This window comes from Hakea prostrata, chromosome 3 (genome assembly GCF_041222555.1).
Source record: "Hakea prostrata isolate BN-2017 chromosome 3, UWA_Hpros_2, whole genome shotgun sequence".
NCBI lineage: Eukaryota > Viridiplantae > Streptophyta > Magnoliopsida > Proteales > Proteaceae > Hakea > Hakea prostrata.
The window spans coordinates 15,139,722-15,166,015 of NC_142602.1; the positions used below are offsets into that span (position 1 = coordinate 15,139,722).

The 26,294-nt window shown below is 37.6% G+C and overlaps 3 protein-coding genes across 5 annotated transcripts in view; 2 read left to right on the forward strand and 1 right to left on the reverse strand.

Annotated features, from left to right (window-relative positions):
• EMF2 (VEFS-Box of polycomb protein) overlaps positions 1 to 3,869 on the forward strand; it is a 54,269-nt gene extending 50,400 nt beyond the window's left edge. For all 3 annotated transcript variants that reach the window (XM_089149362.1, XM_089149364.1, XM_089149363.1), the window contains 3 exons: positions 2,048 to 2,127; positions 2,502 to 2,591; positions 2,849 to 3,869. In XM_089149362.1, the coding sequence (XP_089005488.1) occupies positions 2,048 to 2,127; positions 2,502 to 2,591; positions 2,849 to 2,972 (294 nt within the window). In that variant the 3' untranslated portion in view covers positions 2,973 to 3,869. The remainder of the gene's footprint in view (positions 1 to 2,047; positions 2,128 to 2,501; positions 2,592 to 2,848) is intronic.
• Positions 3,870 to 4,774: 905 nt separating this feature from the next.
• LOC149021110 (ChaC-like family protein) lies at positions 4,775 to 9,675 on the forward strand. The gene is made up of 8 exons (XM_089149365.1): positions 4,775 to 5,063; positions 5,158 to 5,234; positions 7,536 to 7,589; positions 8,500 to 8,556; positions 8,638 to 8,678; positions 8,765 to 8,836; positions 8,957 to 9,036; positions 9,108 to 9,675. Exons 1-8 carry the CDS (start codon positions 4,955 to 4,957, stop codon positions 9,188 to 9,190), a joined length of 573 nt encoding a protein of 190 aa, XP_089005491.1. The 5' UTR covers positions 4,775 to 4,954; the 3' UTR covers positions 9,191 to 9,675.
• Positions 9,676 to 10,689: 1,014 nt separating this feature from the next.
• LOC149021111 (uncharacterized) lies at positions 10,690 to 22,293 on the reverse strand. The gene is made up of 9 exons (XM_089149366.1): positions 22,059 to 22,293; positions 20,694 to 20,799; positions 16,402 to 16,694; positions 16,202 to 16,307; positions 15,354 to 15,710; positions 15,183 to 15,262; positions 14,965 to 15,089; positions 14,077 to 14,328; positions 10,690 to 11,016 (listed from the first exon to the last, which is right to left on the reverse strand). Exons 1-9 carry the CDS (start codon positions 22,166 to 22,168, stop codon positions 10,994 to 10,996), a joined length of 1,452 nt encoding a protein of 483 aa, XP_089005492.1. The 5' UTR covers positions 22,169 to 22,293; the 3' UTR covers positions 10,690 to 10,993.
• Positions 22,294 to 26,294: the final 4,001 nt, after the last annotated feature.

A 26,294-nucleotide genomic window follows, 5' to 3' on the forward strand; every position in this document is an offset into this window, starting at 1 on the left:
ATATATATATATATATATATATATATATATATATATATATATATATATATATATATAAGCATACCGCGTTCATTGCGATGGTCACAAGCTCGGCGCATGATCTCATTGTAGGGCTTGACCACTCATGTTCATCTCGTTAAGTAGACGTCACTCCGCTGGGGTACGACAATTGATAGCTTAGCTTAGGCTTCTCGGCCTTTCTCCCCTGCATTGATCCATTGTGTTAGCTGGTGAGAGTGGGCATGCTTTCATCGCTTCCATGCTCGTAGTTGACCATGAAGGAACATGTGTGTGTGTGTGTGTGTGTGTGTGTATATATATATATATATATTATATACGGGTCACAAAATGACAATTACAATAGGATGGATGAAGTGGAGAGGTGCATCTAAGGTCCTGTGTGATCGACTTATTCCCTTAAACTCAAAGGAAATTTCTATTGAACCATTGCATGACCAGTTAAGATGTATGTTGTGGAGTGTTGGGCTATTAGGAAGCATCATATAGATGAGCTCAGTATAGTAGAAATGAGGATGCTAAGATGGATGAGTGGCAAAACTAGAAATGATAGGATAAAGAATGATCATATTAGAGTTGGTCTAGGAGTAGCTCTGAAAATGATGAGCTACGAGAAAGTTGTTTGAGGTGGCTTGGCCATGTTCAACGGAGGCCCTGTAAATGCCACGATATGGAGATGTAATTTAATACAGATTGAGGGAACTAGAAGAATTAGGGGCGAACCTAAGATAACCTTAATAGAAGTGGTGAGAAAGGATATGTATAGCTTCAGCCTTGTATCTGGTATGGGCCTCAAATAGAGCTGATTGGAAGACAAGAACCCATGTAGCCAACCCCATTTAGTTGGGACAAGGCTTGTTGTTGTTTGTAGGCTAATTCTTATTATTAAAATTATATTTCAATTTGTTTTATATTCAAAGTACAACTAGAGATGCAATTGTTAGGCTACCAATAAGCCCCTATTCGTGTAATAGTTCACATATTCAGATTAATAAAATTCAGCTTTTAAGATCAGGCTTGTTTTTGCTTTGCTAACCCATCAAGAATGGTGTTCTCAGTATTAGTAAGGAACTTCCAATTGCATGAGATTAGGGTCTCTTGTGAAACCAAGCAGGGATTCCTCTATGGCTGTGTATTCAGTCTTCACTCAAGTCATTCCGTCTCCTCCACAGTTCAAATGAGCCTCCCACATCGATATAAGTGGCAGCCAGCATATCCCATCCACATCCCTACAAGTGTCATTCCACTTTATTATTTTTTTGAACTTCCGGGCTTCCTGGAACCCCCAAAACAAGAACCATTATATCTTTTGATTTAACCATCCAAACCTAACCAAACTTGGGGGGATCATATCCCTATATAATCACCTATATTTTCTCCAAGTTTCAGCACATTTGGGCACCTGTAGACCCTGATTCCCGACCCCGAAAATATTCACCCCAAATCTCTGATATTTTTCTTGGTCCCCTTTGAGTTGTTTTTCTTAAAAGATCTTGAAAGATTGGCCCTTTCATTTGAAGCTACATCAATATCCTTTGTTGGGAAATTGTCTAGGGGTTAGACACATTACTATTGGCCTTTCGGGTCAAGTGATTACCACTACTCAAAAATGAATTGGTGGTAGTGATTAGTGAGGGTGTATAACTATATTTTCTTATGCAGGGTGGAGCGGTTAATCCCAATGTTCCAAGGAGATGCTCTCCTTCTAGGCCCAACAAGCACTCCTTCGGTGTAGAGCTACTTGAATATGCAACCTTAGCTTTGATACCAATTAGTTTTAGTGCAACTGTAAAATCATTTTCATGTAGGCTTATTAGAACCATTTATCATAGCTTGCATCACTAGTGCTGTTTTTTTCCACTTACCAAGTTCCATAAACTTTTTGACTGTTTTGATATGTGGTCAATGTGCTGGCTTGATGAACTTTAGTTTAGTAATAATTGTAATCATGCATGTTTTATGTCCTCTTAATTTCCTAGAGCAGTGAACACACTTTTTAATAATGAAGCTTAATCTTCATGTGTGGCAGATGCTAGATGACTTTGTAGATGTTACCAAAGATGAGAAGCATATTATGCATCTTTGGAACTCGTTTGTAAGAAAGCAAAGGTAACCATGATTTTTGTTATTTTCTGTATTTTGTTTTGTTAGTTAAATATTATTTTGGTGCCCTTATTGGTTGCTCCAGAGGGAGCAGTCAAGGTGTCACACATGTAGGAATGTAAACGTCTACTCTCAGTTATTGGTTTATTCCTCGAAACAATGCTGGTTTAATTAGCCTATGACACAGGTTTTTCCAGAGATATGATGAAATGAAGTCTAAAATCTGTTTGTCTAGTGAAAATAAATTGAAGAGTTTGCACATTTTTTAGCTTAGGAAATATTTACTAACAAGGTTACGTGAAGGAAGTATTCTGCTGTCAATGTTCTGCATAATTTCGTTAGAATTTCCTTCTAAAAAAACATAAATTATTGTGTTGCAGGGTTCTTGCTGATGGCCATATTCCATGGGCATGTGAGGCATTCTCAAAACTTCATGGACAGGACCTCATCCGATCACCCACCCTTGCTTGGTAGCACTCTCTTTCATTTCAATATTAATTTACATGGTGATGTGACAGTACTGGCTATCCATAGTTCAGTGATGTGAATATCACAGCATATAGAAGTTGCGAATTAGGCATAGATGGATGGATGGATTGAATTTATGTCCTACACATGCAAACATGAGCTTGACACTGGAAAAACATATGCATTTAAACATTTCCTTACAAAATGGAATCTGTATTTATTGTTTTGCAAATGATTCATCTGTTTGTGTACTGAGCAGGTGTTGGAGGTTGTTTATGATTAAGCTATGGAATCACAATCTCCTTGACGGGCGTACAATGAACAACTGCAACCTAATTCTTGAGAGATACCAAACAGAAGGCTCAGCTCCTAAGCAAATCTGAAGAGTGGATATTTGGTCCCTCAAACAAAAGCAGATAGTTAGAGAAGGGAAATTTCTTGCCTAATTCACTAATTTCATGGCCCCGTGTTGTAATTTATTCCAGCTTTTCTCCTTTCAAACGTTCTTTCTATTGTTCATTGTTGGGCCAGATAAGAACCTATCATTCTTTGAGATGGGTAAAATAGAAAAAGAAAAGTAAAGAGGAAACAAGATAGGTGTCCTTGAGGTTTCCTTATTGTATAATCACCAAATACCCTCTTGTATAAATTATTGAGAGCAAGAAATTGCTTCAGTGACTAATTAACTTTCAAGGATATGAATTACCAAAAGAAAAAGAAGACTTTCAAGGATATGGAGTTTATTAAATCCTTTGTGTATTATTATTTATAATAATCTGTTGTCATTTTGCAGCAGAATACTTAATGCCCATCAGGCTGAATTGTGATCCTTAGAGGAATTTTAGGGTTTATTTGTCTTCAAAATCTAATTCATGTTAGATGAAATCCTGGCTTTGACTTATTTAGAATGACGTTAACTAAGGTTTATTATTTTCTCAACATTACTTGGTCAGCTCTGTTCATGTTAGTGAAGTTGGGGATTGGAAAGGCTTATCAACTTCACAAATGGGAGTTATACTCTTGACTGTACAATATTTGAACTACAGACAATCTTATCAAACAAGATCATCAAGAAGCGAATGGAGAGCAAATCACTTTCGTCCCTATGATATCCAGGACCCCTCAAGGGCGAATTACATGAAATTCACTGTGTGGGATCCATGGCATTGAGGCTTCAACTGAGTGGCCCATGAATGACCTTGAACGTTACGTATGAGAATATGTTCTAGGTTTAACAAGATAAACTCAAGCGAGACCATGCAAGGTATGAATCATATGCAACACCAGGGCACCACAGACAAGGATTGTATGATTAGGAGCCTAATCTTACTTTTATATCATTGGAATTGAGTTCAGATCACCTCCCTATTAGGGGAAAACAACGTGCTCCCCTGACAGCTTTGAATCACAACGTAGGGGTAGAGCCCATAGTTTTTTATCTATGATTCGTTTAATATATTTATATATTAGTTTCATCCCCTACAGTGTGATTTAAAATCGGAAGTACATTGTTCTCCCCTAACAGGAAGGTGATAATGCAAGGCCGTAGGGGTGCAAGTTTGGTCTTGATTGCCCTTACCCTCCTTGAGCCCGAATAGGGCTTAGGCACAAGATTTTAGCTCTGAGGGTGGGTCTGTTCAGATCCGTTTCTGATTTTTTGCCCTAGTCTTGACCACACTTTTGTCTCTGATGCTTGATCTTAACAAATTAAGGACAAGGATACGGTCAATTAGGGCCAAGGCCAAGTATAGGGTCAATCAGGGCTAGGGACAAATAAAGCCAATTAGGATCAGGGACAGGGCCAGTTAGGGCTAGGGCTAGGCATAGGGCCAGAGACAGGGCTAATTAGGGCAAGAATGAGCTTGGCTTGGCCCAGTAAGGCTAAGGGTCAAGGACAATAATACTTGGCCATAAATTAAGGTCAAGACGAGAATGAGTTTGGATTAAAATATATAGGATTAGACTTGATATTGCAAAAGCCTAGCCTGGCCTGTTGCAGCCCTAAGGTGATGCAGAAAGGGGTTGCCCAAAGGTCTCGAGAAGGAAATTTAGTGACCTAAGATCTGAATTCTAATGGCTTTTAGCCTTCTGCCAACAAAACCATGCATTTTTATTATTGTTTCCGACACCCAAACCGAAACGTATACATTATGAAGATTTTTTATTATTATTATTTTTATTTTTCCTTCCAATACTTCAAGGACACAATCATATACGATCCTTGCGAAAAAGAAGCTAATGGTATCAATGCTTTGTCCCGCCTGAGCTCGATTGGTGCTGCCTCTGCTCAATGATTGGTTTCGTCTGAACTGGAGAGAAATCCAAAACCCGTTCTCAACTCGAAGGCAAAGAACGATCACTGGAAATGGTTCTGTGGGTATTTGGATATGGCTCTCTAATTTGGAAAGCAGGCTTCAAGTACGACGATCGTGTCGTTGGTTTCATCAAAGGTTATCGTCGTGTTTTCTATCAAGGTTTCTCTCTCTCTCTCTCTCTCTCTCTCTTCCCCTTCTAATGTAATCATAGAAACTCTTCTTGCACTGAAGTCTTCTCTTTGGACCTGTACAGGTAGCACGGACCACAGAGGGACACCAGAGTATCCAGGGAGAACGGTGACATTGGAACCTTGCGATGAAGAAGTCTGTGTGAGTGCCCTTCAAACTCAACAATCCAATTTTTCATTTCCCTCTAAAACCTGTATCTTTCTCTTACGATATTAGACAATCTTAAATGCTAAATCAAATCGGTGGAATTCGCAGCTATATTGTATAGCATCGAATTCATCTGAAATGTGCTCATTCTTTTTTTGTATTTAATGATGGAGTAAATCTTTTATGTGAAGATCTTATGGTCGAGTCAAATAAGCGCAATCGTTTAATTTAAATTCGACCAGCATAGCAAAAGTAAGAGGCAAATTTATCACAAATTATCCTAAATATCGAATGAGTTGAGGTATTAAGTGTAAATACTAGTTGCTCGTTCATCTGCTGCACGATATCCTGGACATTTCGTGCTTCGTAGTTGTAATCCTAACTTGGTCTGCATTGTGCTTGGGCAACTTTTTGGCACTTTCCACAAGAAGTTGTGTGGGCTTCTCATTGAGCAACTTTGTTGGAGAAGTCTGTTATAAGATTTTTTTTGCTACTGGAATATTTTTGGGAGTCTAAAATAACAAGTTTTTATTTTGTTTTAGTAGTTATTTGTTTCAAATTTAGTAGTTCCATTTTCTAGTTAGCAAGTATTTTACTTATTTGTTCTTGTTTGGAACCTGGACTATTGTCTTGCAATATTTATCATGATTCAGTTTCAGATGTTTGACAAAACCAAAATTGTTTATGAAATTTCAACGAAACCTTGTATTATGCTTGTGTCGTTTTATTTTGTGGAGAGTTCCTAGGCTCTTGTTTTTTCTTAATTGTTTAGGGCTTTATATTTTAAGTAAATATTACATTTTTCTTTGTTGTGTTGTAATAGAGGGTTTCTTATGACATAGGAGACTTTCCTATTTAGTTGTAATGCTCACCGGTTATAACTAAAGAAGAAAGTGCACAGATATTTTGAAAGTGTGTACTGTGGTGAATAATTTTACAACCAAAGTGTCGAAATCCTGGTTTGGACTAGTGTTAAAGCCTTCTCAACATGCCAGTGATGCTGAAGTCTATGATCATGATCATATCCCCCTCCCTTTCCTCTTTCTTTCGTTACTGTTCAGCTGGTATCCCATTGGCTCTCTCTTACAATTGTAGCTTCTTTTCAGAACTTTTGTGTGTCCGTGTCTAATCATTTGTTCTCTTTCTTAGAGTGACTTTCTGTCAATTACTATTTTTTACTGTTGTTTCAGATCTGCATTAGAGTTATTTGACAGCATGTGAGTCTGAAGCTTAGACTCTTCTTCTAGAGTATCTAAGCATCTGATTGGGCAGAGTTTTGACCATGTTGTTCCCTTCCTGCTCTAGTCCATCAGATCAAACTTAAGTATCATCACACTGGTGGATTGAATGTTATACAAGGTCTCCTTGATATTTGCTGTTTTCCATAGTTTGTATTTCTTTTCTATATTTGTGTCTCCTAATCTAGCCATTGTAGTGCTATGATATTTTAACCACAAACTTACCCCAATAGGACCTAACATATGTTTGTGTATCCTAGTCTAACCCTTTCTTGATATAACATTAAACCACAAACTCACCTCATTAGGAACTCTAGTATATGTCAGTTGAACCCCCATTATGGTTGGACTGTGCAAGATCTAATCATATTAGTCTCTGCCATGGTCATACTTCCACTGCAATTCAGGTTTCTAGTGATTGTGTGGTTCAGCCTAGCTCACCCATCAAAATGAGTGCTCACCTCAATCATGTTTTTCTTACTTTCCTCTGCATCTGGTAGAATTCCCTTAGGACATGGTGGCTGCAAAACCTGCTCTTTCATGGTTACCTTAGGGTACCAAAGTACCAACAGAAACAACATTTTTTTGGAAACAAATTCTAGTTATAAAACCCATCATATATGGATTTTTTTTTTTTTTTTTTGTTCAACCTGTTTAAAGAATCCATCCATACAGTGGTCTTGTGCCCTCCATGGGTGCCAAATGACCAATTGACTTAGATTTTTTTTCTTTTTGTTGGACAAACTCCATTCAAGTTATAAAATTGAAAGTCCATTTCCTCTCTCCCCCCCCCCCCCCCATTTTTGGTAACATATTTTTTTGTTTTTATCATAGTACACACTACACAGTTCCCTTTGCCTTAAATACAGATCCAGATCCAGATCCAGTTATAGTTGCTGCCTCTGACTTAGTCCCGCTTTTATGGTTGTGCTTGCTTCTTATCTTTATGTTCAATACTCTCAATGAGTTTGAATTATTTAACATTCGATTCAATAGACAGATGAATCGTGTTGTTTTTTTTTCTCTTCTAATTTTTCTTTTGTTGTTGTGTTAACAGTGGGGAGTTGCATACAAGGTTTCAGGGGAGGAGGATGAGCAGATTGCACTGACTGTATGAATTTTTCTTTCACTCTAGCTGATACACATTATGCCTGTCTTTTAAGCATTCACATTTTTGTCAATGCTTGCTTATTTCAAACAATACTCTCCTTCCAAATATAGTCTGCCAAAAGACCTACATATTGAAGATTCCCTGATGGGAAAGAAAGCTATTTGCTTTTGATGACAAATCCAGTCTTTAATCTTGGAAATTGGACATGTTATAAAAAATGACTTAAAATTCATATTCATGGCTTCTAAACTCAACAACTGTCATGACTTGGATTGGTTAACATACAAAAAGAAAAAGGTGAACTCATAGTCACCCCAATGAAAAAGGTGAACTTCATATGCGCGTGGAATTCTAAGTTCAGTTGCATTTCTGATATAGCTAATTTGGCCCTAAGGATGGAGGTGCCCACATGCGGGACCCTCGCAAACCCCCCAAGGAAAAAAAGGAACCCTGCAACCAAGAAAGAAAAAAAAAATTCTGAGTTGAAAACATGAAATCCAGAACATTGAATGAGAAAAGCCACATAGCAACAGCTTTGGCTGGTACAAAGAAACTGAATCAAGGAAGTAGCATCAAATTCAGAACTGTGGAATCCCAGCAAAGGGCATATCCAGTGCATGAGGCTCTACCACAGTGGTGTCACAGGGATTGTCACACAGGCTATTTCATGACTCGAACCTTCAAGCACTAGGTCACAGTGGAGCAATATTGCCATCGCGCATGTTCTGACCTCAAAACGTGAAAATTAGCTAGCACCTTTCCATCTTCATAACACCATCACATAATCACTTGTACCAGTTTTATATCTATCTTTTCCACCCAAACAAAAAAAAAAAAGTCTAGTTCTGTTTTCCTGTGCCTACTGTTTCTTCTATTGGCAATGGCCCTTATATGGTGATATACAATACAGTATCTTGAAGTAAGGGAGAAGCAATATGACATGAAGGCTTCCGTTGACATTTTCACTGTAAGTTTTCTAATTTTCTTTAGATTTTGGAGTTATCATGAGTTCATTTTGTTCATATTTACCATGTATGGAAATGTCCAGGAACCAGACACTTCAGCACCAGCAGTCTCTGGAGTACTGGTGTAAGTGGAAGAAAAGTCCCTGAACCTTAATATCATTTTAAGCATCTTGTCTGAAAAATCAGATTCTCTAAACTTCTTTATTTTAGATACATAGCATCACCAGACAAAAAACTGAATAAGAATTACCTGGGCCCTGCATCAATGGAAGAGATGGCCAAGTATGCTTCTTCCTCGCTTTGTGATTCTTCACTTTTCTCTTTACTGTTATTAATCTTTTGAAGGATCCTCTTGATTGACCCTGATACCTCTTTTTCCTTGTTTCATTTTCTCCCATGCAGCCAGATTGTCCACGCAAAAGGCCCTTCAGGCCCCAACAGGGACTATGTTTTCCAGCTTGAAAAGGCTCTTCTTGAGTTGGGTAAGATTCTCTTATGATCTCAATTTATCAATAGGGTTCTGATTCTTATCCCTAGAATTTTATTCGTGTAGGATGTAAAGACAAGCATGTCATGGAGCTTGCGGAAACAGTTAGGCAAAAGATTTCAGAGGGAAGTGATCAAAATCATGAATAAGTTCAAAAAAAGACGATTCAGTTTCTTTGTGATTTTGAAGTATTTTAGGCAAAAGCTTCCAGAGGGAAGTGATCGAAATCATGAAGAAGTTCAAAAAAAGACTTTTTTTTCTTTGTGGGTTTGAAGTATACTATTCTTCAAGCTTGAGGTGCTATGGCAACATTACATGCTTGTTAGGTGATTATTCATTTTTCAGGAGCTTAAAGAAAGCCAAAGCTCAAAAGCTTCAAAGTCTTCCTGCTCATTGCGATAATATATGTTTTGGTTCAGTCTATTTCTTGACCATATTTACAAGATTTGACAACATGTAACTGTGAAACAGATTCAGATATATTTTAAACATGGTCACTAAAGTTTTACTTCATTTTTCAATTAGAAGATTTCTGATTTGAAAAATCACTTACTGTCTTCTCTATGTTGTGGCACCCTGTTTGAAATTGTCATGTCATGAGTCATGGCCAAACCACCCCGACCCCCACCCCCACCCCCACACCACTCCTTGTCCCCTGTATCGAATGTGCGTTTGTCAATTTTTAACCCAGCCCCAAATGGACCTTGCTTCAATCCAGCGCACTACAAGTGCAGGATCGTCATGTGACACATTTTAGTCCATTGGATTGAGATTTGAACCTCGACCATTGAGATTCAATTGTTCAAGCTCGACCGAAATTTTGGATCCTGACGAAAATTTCGTTTGAAATTTTGGATCTTGACGAAAATTTCGTTTGATTGTCATGCACATTTAATGCATGACTGAAGCAATTTCAAGCCCTAGTAATGGTATTGGGCTGAGCACAACAGTCATGATTGAAGAATCAGAAGATGATTATTCTTCCAAGAATTCTTTTTATAGGTTTTACAACTAATTCTCACAAGACGATAAGTCCTCATCAGTTCATTAACTTTCAAATCGAAGGAGCCAACTGTGATCAGCTAGGAAAATGTTCATTGCATATCCGTACATTGGAAGGATTTCTCGTATTTCCCACTTACCTATGCTTGCCACTCTTCAAACGTCACCTGTGATCATTTTACGCTTGCACATAACTGTTTTGAACTCCTTCAGCCAAGATGAAGTCACTCATCGTTATTGGAGGCATGACCAAACCATTTGAGACATCATTTTATGAGCCTTTCGCTAATCAAACAATCTTGACAACCATTATAATATCTTCGTCTTTATTCCCTCCCTAATTTTCCGTCTGGTTGAAATTAAAAATGGAAGTACGATCTCTAAGCACAAAATTCATCTCTTATCATATTTACTCATGATACTTCTTATGTATAATTTTTATTCTACTTACCAAATTGATTGATGCAAAGTAAATTAAGCTCGTAGTACCAAAACCAGAATGATTTCTTTATGGATAGCTGATCTAATCATTTGAGATCAGCGAGGTTCCCTTTTCTGGTTTGGTAATTTCATTTCCCTTTCTTCTGATTTCCCTTGCCACCAAATGAAACCATAATTTTTTGGCCCCAAAAAACCCATAATGACAAGAATAACTGCAACGAATACCATATGCACCGTGAACCAAATAACTACCAATTTTCATTCATCATCAGAAAATTTCACCACCACCACCAATGTACAAGTTCAAGTCGAATATAAATTATGCATCTTACATTATATTCATAGTAATTTGCAAATTTAGCAGCTACTGCAGCCTAAAAGAACCGCCTGGCCCCAAAAAAGATAACGCAGGGGCTAAGAAAACAGAGAATATTCTTGAGAGAAACAGAACCTAGAATCTCTGATTATCCAGCTGTTGGTTTAGAAACTTGAACGTGGTTGATCCGGAGTCAGTCACTCTCCTCCTCAACATCTAAAAGAAAAGGTAGCAAGCGAGCAACAGTCAATTGAATAGAGCATTAGGAACATTTTTAACATGGAGAACAGACATGATAAATGTTCAGAAAGGTATTGTAAGATGAATCAAAAAGCATGCAATTACTGACCGGCGTGTGTGTATGCTAAAAAGCAGACACTTCACAACCATAAAACAAAATATACAAAAGATAGTCATAGAGTAGGGAAACATGTCAAGTAAAAGGGTAACATGTCTTCTTGGATCTCCTAAGAGCCCAAGTCAAGAGACTTGGCAGCAGACAGCAGGGATCAACAAACTACTTGACCCATCTCCATCGAATACGAGCAACCCTGACAGAAATCTGCTATTTGTATTCCTAAGACCACATAAACTTGTGAAGTTATGAGCTAAGACGCTTAGCATAATAAGTGTCACACATGGGTCTAGCACAATATCCTCCTCCACATAGTCCATAGAGCAACCATTTATTCAGATCACTGATGGTGCATGCACCTCCAATTGCTTGAGCATTAGCACCCCTTATGAGTCCAGTCTTTGGTGTCCATATGATCTGTAATCTTTTGGTATCCCTCAAGGAGGCCTACCCATCATCACAACCCTTACCAACTGAATGAGATCGACTACATGGAACCTTGCCTTCCAATCAAAATCCATTCATAGACATACTAGGTACAAGACAAGGCCTAACCTGTGTATCTTTTCTCACAACTTCTCCTATGATTATCTTAGGTGTGCCCCTAGTTCCATTAGTTCCTTCAATCTAGATTAAATCACTACTCCATGTAGGGGCATTAAAGGCCTCCATTGAACATGGTCATGCCACCTCAAGCGACTTTACCATAGCCTATCATTCACTGAGAGCTACTCCTAAACCAGCTCTAAGATAATCACTTCTTACTTTATCCTTCCTAGTTTTACCACTCATCCATCTCAACATCTTCATTTTTGACAAACTAGGTTTATTTATATGATGTTTGTTAATAAACTAACACTCTACACCATACAACATTAACTGGTCATAGAATGGTCCTATAGATTTTCCTTTAAGGAATGTGTCGATCATACAAAACCCCCAGACACACCTCTCCACTTTATCCATTGTATTTTAACTCTCTGGAAAAGATTATCCTCTATATCGCCTTCTTCATTTATGATTGAGCCAAGGTACCCAAAATAATCACTTTGCGGAATCTCCTTCTCATCAAGTTTTGCTACCTCATTTTCTACATGCCCAAAGTTACATACTAGATACCCCGTCCTCATTCTACTTAGTTTAAAACCTTTTGACTCCAAAGTTGACCTCCATATCTGAACTCAGCATTAATCCCTACTTCTATCTCATCTACTAAATCAATATCATTAGCAAAAAACACACAAGGAACCTCATCTTGAATGTCTCTAGTTAAACCATCCATGATAAGTGCAAATAAATAAGGGCTTAGAGCTGATCCATGATGTGAAAAATTGTATTCGGAAACTCACCACCAGTTCTTACATTGTCACTGAACCATGGCTCATATCCTTAACTATGTCCATATATTTACTTGAAACATTCCTCTTTTCTAATACTCGCCAAATTAAATCTCTCGGGACTCTTATCATAGGCATTCCTAGGTCTGAAAAACACAATAACAATCTCACCCCCTTAGCCTCTTCAAGGTCTTGGGCTTCCCAACCCCCACGCCCGTACAGACACGTTGTCATAGTTCCCCTCCCCAAATGGCTATAGCTCCCACTTGGCACACGACTTTGTTAGACTACATGCCCACAATCAACAATCAGACACCCAGGGGGATTGCTTGGCAAACCTTGTTTGGTTTAGAAGTCACATATCTCTCCATATAGGTTCATAGTCTGGAGAACCCCAAACTCTGCCTCCTACTCAATCCTTCTTTGTCACCGCCAGCACCTGTTCAATCATCCTCATATCCTTTATTGAGACTGTCATTAACACATCGATCACCTCTTTTTTTCCTTGCCCTTTCACTGTTTCTATTTGGAAAAGGCACTGGAAACCCGTTGGCCCCACAGCAGCAGATCCATACCCTTCTATAGGGAGTGGCTTTGGATTGGATATGACCTTTCTCTAGCAGCTCTATCTATGACACTGCAGGTAAGCTTGTTTTTAGTGTTGTTCTCCCTCATATTTGGATGGAGAGGAATTTTTAAAGATTGAACTCCAACTCTCGTCCTTTTGATATGATTTGGAAAGCCATTTTCTTGTGTTAGCTCTAGATTTTACATGATACCGGTTGGTTCGCTTATAGATTCTCTAAGGAACATGCATATTGCAATCCCTTAAGATTCTTCACATGTTTCCCTTTTTCAGTCTCCTGACCCTTCTTCCTAGGGCTGGGGGCTATGTAAAGCCACCGCACCCCTTCTTTTCCCATGTATTCCTCCATCCACCCTCTTTAAAGGTTTTGCTAATGAATTATTTGTTCACCCCAAAAATTTTCACATCAGCATGCAAAACATGTAGGCACAAACACCGAACACCAACATGACCCCAAACATTTATAGGGGAAAGGATGGGGAGATCCAAGTAAGGCGTCTATGTCAACCTACAAGGATAAGCTTTCATTCACACACCACACACAATATAAATTGAAAATATTTCAAAAAGTTAAGATGGCTTGTTGGATCCATAACTCCCCCCCCCCCCCCCCAAAAAAATTTCCCAAAAACACCCTTGTGCAGATCCTCATTGCAAGGTTCTTCCAACATACATGTCACTCATCATGTAAAAAAACACAACAGAGCTATTAGATCAGTAGTTAATGGCGATTTAGTTACCCAAAGCTGGAAACCAATATCGATGAGGTATGGTGATGAAAAGAATCAACACTAACAAACCCACAGAAAACCCAGAAAAACTAAGCTCATGGCCCATATAACCCATTAGACACTCAAAATTAAACATATTGTCTACCCTTGGTTCCATCCAATTGTCTGGTTTTTGCATCTGGCTTTCTTGCTTTTCCGAAGCATGTCAAGATCCTATAACTGAAGCACAAAGTATAAAGAAATACCAACAAGTTCAGAGTTACTAACCTTCATCAAGTCCTTCACTTGTTCCTTCACTGCTACTGTCATCTTCGTCATCATCATCTTCATCCTCATCAGTGCTATCCCCATGATCATCTTTCTTGTCATCCTTGCTATCACTTTTAACTGGAATTTTGGGCCTCGGAGGAGCTATATAAGATGTGTTTGACCTTCTGCGGGAGCTTGAGACAATGTTGCTCATGTCAATACCTTCAAGTTCTTTTTCTCTTTCTTTTTTCTTCTTAACTGCCTTGATTTCTGAAACAAAAATGAAGTGTCATGCAAGTAATGCTGGCATGGATCAGTAAATGTAGACCAGAATCTTTGTGGCTGACTTTTACTCATCAGAATAGCCAAATGGAATGTGGTAAGTGAAATAGGTCATAGATTTTGAATTTTCATGGCTCTCTTTAGTACAATTTAAATTTATTATTACTATTTAAATAAACATAAATAGATCGTGTGGGATGATTTATGACCCCTATGTCTCATTAAACTAAGTAAAGTCAAACATAAATTCATAAATAAACTTCCAATTTTTGTTTATGCAGGCACTGTTAATGAACATGTATAATACTGCTACTTAAATAGTGGTAAAAGGGTAAAAGTAACAAAAATTAGAAAAAAAGCTTTTCTCCCTCACCAACTTCCACATTGCTACTTATAGGCTGGGCTGCTCAGGAAGCGCTTTCCCAGGTGAGCAACAAAGAAACCAACTGCCCAAGATTTTAAATCAAAGAAATATAAAAAACAGGGGAAGGTTGGGGGTGTGTACGTATAATCCAACAATATCACAGCAAGAGTGGTGGTTTCAGTATAACCTGGACAAGCATCTCCTCTAGACTATGAAAAGGTTCAACCAGAATATACGGATGTCTCTTTGACAGTGCTGACCTTTTTCTGATGGATTTGTGGATAACCCTTCTTTCTTAAGGATATCCTCCAATTCCTTTATTAGGCAGGATTCACGTTTATTCTCAGGAGCCTGTTTGACTTTCTTATACACTGCTGGGGTAACACTGCAAATTGAAGAAAAATTTCATAACATTAGCATTACAGAATGACAGGAGTGATGGATGATATCATAGAAGTCAGCTAGAAGAATGAAATACCTCATACCACACGCTTTGATTATTGATTTTAAATGCTCTACCTGTTTCCCATATGTCTGAGTTGAAACTTCCTTCTTTTTCTGCATCCAACAATAAGAATTGATGTTAATTACTCTTTCATTAGACCAATATTTTGAAGGATTGTTCTTCAACTCAACAATACAATATGACCTTGACCGGCTCATCAGCAGAGGACTGCGATTGACTGTTGTCTGAGAGGTTTCCATCCTTTTCATCACTACTTTCCTCTGATGTAGGCTCAACGGGCTTTTTCCTTTTGTTGCCAGATGATTTAGTTTCTGGTGCAGGTCTTTTCCGGCTCTTTACCTCTTCAGAATTCCTTGACTTTCCTATAGGAGTTGCTTTCTTTTTTAGCTTTATGTCATCATCATCATCAACCTCTTCATCAGAAGAATCAGAACTTCGAGCTGTGCCACCCTTTTTAGACACCTTACTTAGAGATTCTTTGTTTTGGGAGTTTTTCTTAACTCCGTTCGAGGATTGAGCAACTTCAGAACCATGAAGTACCTGAGACATGAGACAGCAAATTGCAGTGCTTCTACCAGGATGCAGGACATACAAACAAAATACACAATACCTCATCTAATTGAACACTAAGGCTGTGTTTGTTTGCAAAGGTGGGGTGGGAAAAAAAACATGTGGGTCCCATGTGTAGTGGGGTGAGGGAGAAGGAAAGGGTTTTGTGGAAAAGTGATAGTGGTGGGTCCCACTTTTTACTTTTCCCAACTTTCCCACAAAGTCCCACCAAATATGTGAGGTTTTAAAATGGCTTGTGGTGGGAAAGTTGGGCTGCCACATCACCAGACAAGTTTCCTTGATTCAAAGAAACTTGTCTCTCACTTTCCCACCCCAAGCAACCAAACAATCTACCATTTTGGGATTTAAGGGAAAAGTAAGAAATCTACACTTTTTTCAAGAATTTTCCCACCCCACCTTTATTCCAGCAAACAAACGCAGCCTAATGGATTTTTTAAAGCATACAAACAAAATACACATACCTCATCTAATTGAACACTAATGAATTTTTTAAAGGGATCAAGAGCATATTTTTCAAATCCAAGGTCTTCTTCCAACAGTCTACGAGCTACTAGTAAAGTAACATCCCTGAAAAAGTGACAAGTGTTGCAGTAAAAAAAGAAGAAATATTGTAGCAAGAATGATAAACTCATATTCCAATAAAAGATATGAAGAAGCATACTCAGAATTTGCTCTGAAATAAGCAGCTCTTTTTTTAATAGCCTTCTTTATTATGTCTTCACTTGGAACTTTTTCCAATTCAGAATTCTGAGTGTCCTTGTGTTGCTTTTCTTCGTCCCCCAGGAGGCCATAAACTGGAGATCCTTCCTTCTCCATGCTAGAGTTGAATTCAGCCTCTTTCTTAGGTCGAAGATCTTCAAGTGATTTTGCTGTACCTTTTTCATCATTATGAACAACTTCTTCCACATTCTCCTCCGACGCCTTGGAATTCTCATCATCCGGACTATTAAAGCACTGTATGCATTCAAGAACATTAAAATAATAAAAGTTACTAGTTATCTTCATAATGAGAAGAAGACATTTACCAGGAAGCAATGAATTCCATTAACATAAAATTAAGTAGCACCGTACCAAAATAGGCAAAATGATCGAAATGGAGAAAACAATGAAGCCCAAAAAATTGAAAAGAGAAACAATAGCTTTCTGAACGACATTAACGTGACCCAAATGGTATCCAACAATAAGCACTAAAGTGGCGGCCAATATTTACATGCCCTCCCCCACAATGATTGTTCTTTTGAGAAGAACTCAAGAAAGGTTGTTAAAGCATCAAAAGCCTCCCTGTTGCAAAAATGTCCTTCCATTACATAAAAATTTTCAGTAAACCCTCCAAGGATTTATTACCTAGTTCTTAAAATGAATGAAATAATTGAGACAGACAGAAAAGGGGAAGGAGCACTGCCTTTATGGGAAGGAGTAAGTATCTGTGCTAAATTATCGCACAGTTGCACATACTCGAATTTGAACAAGCACATGCCCAAAATAAATTTCATCATAGCATGGGTAGATGCATCCTCAGAAGAATTGGAGTTGCAGAATAGAAAGAAGACAGGTTAAAATTACAATACACAAATAGAAGACTTGCACAAAGAAATAGTAGCATAACAAAAGTGGAAACAATTCAAGGAGGAAACTAAACATAAACCAGGGGAAAAAGAAGAAGAAAAAAGGTAGATTTAGGGGGAAAAGAAGAAGAAAAACCCTAGATAATCTACCCAATCAAATAAAATAAAATTAAAAGAATGCAAAAATAATAATAATAATAATAACTGGAACTATCGATCATTGCTGAATCAAAAACCAGTTTAAGACCGATCATTGGTTTGAAATTTCAAAGTGGGTCACGTGGGTCCAGCGAGGTTAAGGCAACTGCATCACAAAATCAGTTGGGCAAGCCCCTAGCAGACCAAACCGTTCAGAACCACCAGCAGCAATAGCGAATTCAATACCAGCCATGAGTAGCCAAATAGAAGAACATGGAGAAAAAAATGCCATCCATTTTCCCCTTCTACTCTCATTTCTCCAAACTTAAGAACACACAGTAAAACAATGTCATTCACCAGCTTCACTTGTACTCTAATATACTACTGAGTGGTAGGAAAACTCTCAAGATGTCACTGATATTTCACAAGATCTCTCTCTTTTTCCATCTAGTGAGACGACAAGATGCGCAAGACAAAATGATGTGCTTAGCACACAGGGTCTCAAGTCTCAACTCTGAAGTTGAACTTTGATGATTGTATGATCATTTGAACTTTGTAATTGCAGCTATGAACATTTAACATGTACAATTATAGATGAAACCCAAAATCTGGGTTATTCCAGGATCCTCTCAATAAGAACCAGCACCAAATTAGGGTTTAAACCCTTTCTGTTGTTGAAACCTAGTGGATAACAGCTGCTTTTACTCAAAATACCGTGCAGATGAGGCTAATTCCTTGCTGTAATTCAGTTTCAGATCTGGGAATGGGTTTAGATTTAGGTATAAAGGGGTTTAGGGCTTGGGAGGGGTGATACCAAGGCTCAGCTGCTTCTGTTATGGAATTCCAGAGCTGAATATATAAGTTAAGGCTCAAAGAATGCCGCTGTGGGGTTTCAATTGGGTTTGGCAGGGTGCTGTTGTCAGATGTTTTATAATTTCAGGTCAAGTCTTATAAGTTTAGGTCAGTCCTAAATGGATTAGATGTATTTGAAGAGTCCTTTAGGGTTTGGGATTCTTAGATTTTATTGGGACTGGGATCGACTGTAGGAAAAGGGGTGGGGATGCTAATCTTAAAAAGGTTTAGGGTTTGGTAGAGGGGTTTGGGAGTTATGAGAGTTTCAATGGAACTATGGTTAGGGTTAGACTAGGGGTTGGGTTGGCCCAATTGGGCTGAACTGGGATGGAAGGTTACTAGGGTTAGAGGGATGATGGTCCTCAAGTTTCAGACAGATCTAACAGTTAAATTGCTGTAGATCTACCTTGAATTTTAGGTCTAGGAAAAAGTCCAAAAATTGCAGAAAATTTCAAGAAAAACAAGAAAAGGGGTGGTGATAAGGGTATTAAGGTTATTGTTTTAGGGTTCGGGAGGGTGGCTAAGGGTTGGGAAGGGGTTGGGGGTTGTTTTATACTTACTTGGAGTTTGAAGGTAGGCTGCTGTTAGGGTTGGACTGCTGCTGGACTTGAAGCTTGATTGCTGAAATTGAAGAAGAATGGCTGAACTTGAAGAAGATCACTCAAACCGTCTTGCCTCCCAAGAAGACCACGGGATTACTTGCCTCCAAATTCATAATTTTATTCATCAAATTCAACTTGTCTTACAATGACGTAGGGTGGGCTATTTATAGCCTTACAAAGTGGAGGAAAAAGATTTGAAATCTAACAAGAAACCTAACTTGACTGAACTAGGGAATCCATTATAAACTAGGATCCCCTTTACAACTCAATAACCAACATACACACAAAAAAAAAAAACCATCTTCAAAGATAACACCTAATTATCCAAAAGTAATCTAAAGTAATCTAAATTTAAAATAGATTCCAATTAGGACTATCTAACTTTGACTAATTATTTTGACCCCCCCCCCCCAAAACTCAATAACTAACTCTAGAGGACTCCAATCCAAATTCTAAGAGTAAATACGGAATCCTAACAATTGGGAGATTAAAGTGGACTCAAGTTTTGGGATCCAAACCTAAATGGGAATTTCACCAATACAAGGACTCTCAAATAACTTGCAAAATAATAAACAATAAAATAAAATAAATATAAGGTCCAAACAACCCACTAGACTCAATGGGACCCAAGCCTAAGACACCCGAACGATGTAAAAATGACCAAAATACCCCTACAAAGATTCGGCCAGCCCTTTGGTGCACCAATTGGGCCTAGGTTTTGGAACCCAATTCTAGGGGGGTCAAACTTGTTCACATCAATTAGACTTGCTTGAATTTTTAACTTTGATCATTAATGTATAAGCATACAATGTGTACAATAGGCCATTCTAAGGGTTCACTTTAGTATAACAGTTTCCCACAAGGTTAAGAAATGGAACTCACATTTACACTAGTTTTTTTTCATAAATATGAGGTTCCCAACATGTTCAGAAGGGCTGGAGCAGGTTGGACAAGAAGTTTCAATACCCCTCCCTCATTTTTATTTATTTATTATTATTCTTTTCTTCTTCTTCTTCTTCTTCTTTTTTTTTTTTTTTGGGGGGGGGGGGGGGTTCCACCAACTCCCGAGATCTTGAGCCAACCTTCTTTTTTTGAGTTGGTGAGATGGACCTTGAGATTGAGATCTTAAACCATGCCTACAAGTCACTTAACTGATTAGCTTTTACAGTAAGAGATTTAGAGAGAAAGAGGAAAATGCACCCGCAGTAGGGGAGTGTTGAGGCCAGTTTCTGCTTCAAAACATGTCAATATGTCACTAAAAGCTTACTACAAGCAAACTAAAACACAGCCGGGAATTTGTAAGCTTCAAGAATAATCATCTTGGGATAACCAACCACTATTTATTGTGAGGAAGAGGAACATATCCATGCCATTGTAATGCCTTTGGTTAGGTACAAGTGTTTTGTGGTTTTCATTTCTTTTTTTCTTTTCTTTTTTCTACATTATAATATCTATTTCAAGACCAAACGGTAATGTGCAACTTCATCGTCTTTTAAAATGGCAAAAGAACATTGAACAAGAACCAGAATCATATAGTAAATAAACTAGTTACACAAAGTTTTGCCTCAAGGAAGTACCTACAGTTCATAAATGCTTGCTATAATAATTCACGAAATCCAGTTATGCAACAAACCATTGCGGGGGAAGGTGGGAAGAGAAAGAAAACAGAATGCTCAATGTTAAAATACGCCATGCATAAGAAGTAAAGTTTCTATAGAAGACAATTCCTCTACAGGCATACTAATTCCACAACTGTTCACCCTTCAAGTCACAATAGTTTTCAAATGAAAAAGTACCTCTTCCAAACATTGTTTGATGAGTCTTTTATGGACATCCAATGCAAATTTGTCCAACTTCAGGTCTTTTTCGAGTAACCTCCGCACACCCTCTAAAGTCAATGAACTGTTGTAAACAGAAAACAAAGGAAGCAAGATCATCAGCTTCATTCATATCTGAATCAAGTGATGGTTGTCAATTCAAGAACAAACCAGTTAACTGGGTAGGAGGAGCAACATTAGAACCAGAACCGACTACGCTGATTATTAACCAATTAGATTTTGCTAGACATCAGGATTTGAACTGAAATCAAACCAAATACCTAGTTAGGACCAGTTTTTAATTAATCCCTCAATATTCACTCTATTAGGCTAACCATACCATTGAAAGGAAGAATCCATTGGTGGAGATCTTGTAATCTGAGTAGTCTTAGTTGATTCACTTTCCTTTTTCTGTTCTTTCCTTATTGGGAGTATGTTTGCTAGGTTTTTATTTTTCTTGTAAGATTCCCATACTGGGAAGATTTTGTTTGCTCTGTATTTGGCAAGTTTCAAGTAGAAATAAAGCTCCCGTTGTGTCCTTCAGGCATAAGTTTCACAGGGCAGTAAGTCTAATTATCTTTGAGTTTTTAGCCCCTAGTTTTCTCAACAATGTTATCCGTTTGATCTTCCTCTTTTCGTTTCCTTTTTTGGGTTTGGCAGTGGGATTGGGGGCGCGAAGACAATAAGTGTGCACTGTAGCTTTTCAGCTTCATTCCAGCATGCGGATTTACTGTCATTCTCTCTGCGGGACGAACCCACCCACTTGTTTGTTCCATCACAAGTCTGATTCCAGTACTAACATATGTCCTTCACTTTCCTAACTCACATTCATTAGCTACCGACGTTCATCCACCTGACTCACTTGATTTCCATTGCTTAAGCTAAAATAACTTCCCTAAAACCCGCAAACCATGATGAGTAACAATCAACATATTACAAACCCACTCCGAATTTAGATAAAATACCACCACAATAATCATTAATTTTTCTTATAGACAACGCAAAACTCTAATAACTGAACTAAACAAAATCTACAGCCCAGGTGAAAGCCAATCAACAGTCAGCTCAAATGGATTGTCTTCTCTTCACTGCTAAAGGCTCTTGAATTCGATTACTCAAGTACCTGGTGTACTCAACCACCCTCAGGATTCTTAATCTACACATAAACCCTGAATTCTAATGCTACAACGCTCAGTCTATATCCAGAAGAAAAGTACAACCAAAATTAATTGAAATTCTAAAAAGGGCATCAACCAACATGAAAAAATCACCTAGCGAGATCTTTGAAATTGTGAAAGCAAAATATAAACAAATTGAAGATAATAGACCATGGGCACTACTCACTCGGCTTGAGCCTTGAAATGACCTACGCGTGAGCGCATAGCGTTCCTTATCGCCGTTTCAATTTCCGATGGCTTCTCGTCTAATACTTCACCATCTTGCGGATGCTCCATCCCTCTCTCTCTCTCTCGTGCGCTTGATTCCTGAGACCTGAACAGTGTTAAGTGCTTCAAAATCCAGAAGACCCGCACTAAACCCTTGGAACAAGAAAGGAAACGAGGTTTTTTGTTTTTACCGCTTGCTTAATAGCTGCTAATGGAGGAAATTAAAAAAAAAAAAAAACAACAACAACTAGTAACATTTGAACTCGGAAATGTTTACCGAAAAAAATATTAGAACAAATTCGGCAATTTGACAAAGGAATTAAAATTCCGAAACTTGTAGGTTTGTGCAAGGAGTTTTTTTTTTTTTTTTTTTTTTTTTTTTCGGGGTAGAAAAGGAATAATTACTATTTTATATGCCGAGGCTCATGAGATTTTGCTCTTTTTCCAACAACAAAAAATACAAAATAAAATATTTGGTTCTTCTGGATAAATAAGTATATAATGAGCATGGTTCCTCGTGTCGGCGATACATAGCGAAAAATCGACATGTCGTTGGGGGTGACACGACACCCCCTAGTGACACCTAATTAACCGAACATTTTTTGCCCCCATGGTGGGAGATCTCGCGAGATATCTCGGTTTTTTCATAAATCGAGACGAGATCAAGGGCGAGATCTACGAGATGGGATATCTCGCTCGAGATCTCACCATATCTCGCCATATCTCGCTATATCTCGCCATATCTCGCTGGAACTCTCAATTTTTACCAAATTTTTTGTAGATTTCAGCCAAAGTTTCACTTGCAACTACTCTTAGCACATCTACAGCATCAAAGAAAGTTCAATCATCCTCTACTTGTCTTATGAACTTATGCGTTAATGACTTATATAAAACTTCTAACGGTTGTATACTTTTATCATTCTATTCTCGAAAGTTAAGATTGTAATACTCATATGAATGTTATCTTGATGACATCTGAGTTATTTGATGTATTTGATACACATGATTTTCATTTATATGCCTTAAGGTTTTATATTACATGTTATATAACCTTGCATTCTCTAATCCTACAGCATTAATGGTTTTATATTATATGTTATATAGCCTTGCATTCTCTAATCCTACAGCATTTCAGTTTCACAATATGGGTAGATTTAGAAATCATACTTAGGGCTGTTTTCTCACAAATTCAAGGCCACTAGTGTGTTCAAAAGGCATCAAATAGGCTAAATACCAAGTTTTAGCCTAACTGGGACCCTAAAACCCACCGAGATGGGCTACCGAGTTGACGCCCAAAAAATTACATATCTCGACCGAGATCTCGCCGAGATGGTCGAGATCTCTGTTTTTCATGGTAGCGAGATCTCGCTCGAGAGCGAGATCTTCCACCATGCTTGCCCCGTCAACGATTCATCTGCTTAATTTGATTGCTCGAATCGCAGCGATCAGTCCCTCAGAAGTTCCAGCATCGCCAGATAAGATCGAAAATCCAACGATCGGTGCCAGAATACCATTGAAGGTTGGAAAGTAGTCTAGACATTCCCATTGTACAGCAGATGCTAGGGTTTCTGGACGAACAGAAAGACAGTTGAGGTGCCAAGGAGTAGCATAGGTGTTGCAAAAGAGCTTATAGTTGTCTGAAGGCGATTTCCGACACAACATGCAGATGCCGTCACCGTTGCAGGGGAGTTGTCGAGACTGCGATTCCGCCATTGACAGAGTGAAAGAGAGACGGAGACAGTTAAATGTCCAGACTCACACAGAATGGCAATGGTGATGTGGTTCTGTGTACGGAATAAGAAGAAGAAAAAACTTCGGGTATTTAAAGAGGAGAAACGGTGATGGCGGGTTTTTAAAGTGACATATTTTTCGGACGGGTTTTAAATTTCCCTAAACCAAAAGTCGCCCGATTTCTGGTGACATGTCGCCCGAGTCGTCGTGTTGCCAGGGTCCGACACGGTGACATGGGCCGACATGCCGAACCTTGATAATGAGTAATAGAATTTAATTACATATAAATATTCTAATCTAATGGTATTTATTGGATTTACTTCAATGACCACCTCTTAGTGAATAGGTCGTGAGTTCAACCCCAATGGTATAAGTAATATTTTCATTCCCTTTATATTAAAATTACCCTTGTATCACCTAGCCAATTAAAAATGAATTCACGTGATTGAATCTTAATGCTGAGTGGAATATTTCTTCATATAAAGGATCCAATATTTCAATTAACGAAACTAGTTAAAACTAAGTTTGAATTTGTAGTTCTATTGAAAACAATGATTTTTCATCCCATTAAACATTTTTATCCTTAAAAATAACCACATTGAAGGGGAAAATATCACTATTTTGTCAAAAGGGAAAAATCAATATCTTTTCATTCCCTGATGTAGCATTTGTTTGAAAAGGTGGAATGGAAAAAAAGGGTGAAAAAAAAAACATGTAGGCCTCATGTATAGCGGGGTGAATGATAAGGAAATGAAAGTAAAGGGTTTTGTTAAAAAGTGATAATGGTGGGTCCCATTTTTTACTTTTTCAAATTTTTTCATAAAATCCTACTAAATGTATGAGGTTTTGACAAATCTTGGGGTGAGAAAATTGAGTTGCCACCTCACCAAACAAGTGTCTCTCACTTTTCCACTCAAACAACCAAACAATATACATTTTTAGGAAAAATATGAAAAAATATTAAATGTTTGTTTTTTTCAATAAATTTTCCATCCATTTTTTTCCACACCACCTTTATTCTAGCAAACAAACGCAGCCTTAGTACTTGTTTGATTACATGAGTATGGAGATTTCAAATATATATACATTTCAAATCTATGTAATCATAATTCATAAAATTAACTGTTTGGTAAATATGTAGATTCATTCTGAAATAATATTTGGTCGACGTAATTTTCGTGAATGCGCAAATGTTTAACGTTTTTATAGTAGAGGTGAAATCTCTATATTATATCTATATCTCTACATATTCACGTTTTTAATGTAAAAACATGAATAAAGAATCTTAACAATCAAACAGATATAAATTTTGCATTCATTGCAGTATTTGCTATTGACATCACACCCCCTATGCAAGGCCACTGTGACCGTTACCAATGCTCAATTTTCCCCTACTTTCCTTACAGAAATATGGCGAAATCCCTGTAGTAAATTGAACTATTAAATGAATGTTTGTATCTGCTCTGGCTTTACCTAGTTTAATAAATTTTATAATCATATGTGAAATCAAACCAAATCTGAAATAGGAGTTTAGGGTCTATTTGGTTACACGAATACAAAAATTGATTAATGAATGCGAGATTTATACTTATATAGTTATAAAAATTCCTAGATTCATAAAATTTAGAGATTCATATTTTTAAAATTAAAAACGTGAATCTGTAAATTCATGGGTATATTTCACAACTACTTAAAAGTACTAAACATTTACGCATTCACAAAAATCACGTTGACCAAACAGTTTTTTCATCATGAAATTTCCACAAAATTATGTTAACAAAACAATTAATTTTATGAATTATGACTCCATAGATTTGAAATCTCTAGATTGTTGGAATCTCCAGACTCATGTGACCAATCAAAGGCCCTTACCAATTTTGCAAGGGCATATTTGATTATATGAATCCAGAGATTTCAAATCTCTGGATTCACAAATGAGAGATTTATACCCGTTTGATAATGTGAATCTCTGGATTCATGAAATCTAGAGATTCACATTTTTACACAAAAAACGTGAATATGTAAATTTATGGGTATAAGGTGAAATTTAGAGATTTCATCCATACTATAAAAAGTGTTAAACATTTGAACCATGACTCCATAAATACTTTTTTAGGATGAATCTATAAATTTCCTTCTAAATATTCAGATTAACCAAACAGTGAATTTTATGAACCATGATTCCATAGATTGGAAATCTCTAGATTTTTGAAATTTCCAAGCTAAAAAAAATGAGAGCTCGAAAAAATGGAAAATAAATGAAAAAGGGAAAAAAGAAAGAAACATAAACCGCAAAAGAAAAAGGTCTGAGCCGGGTGCGGAATCGAAACGAGTTTGTATCTCTAAAGTAGACCGGATTGGTCTAAAAGTACTTTTTTCGGTTTATTGGTTACGCTCGAAAACGGTAAACCGGATATCCAGCAGAACCTCTCAAATCTCACAAACCCTAGTACACTGCGCTTTA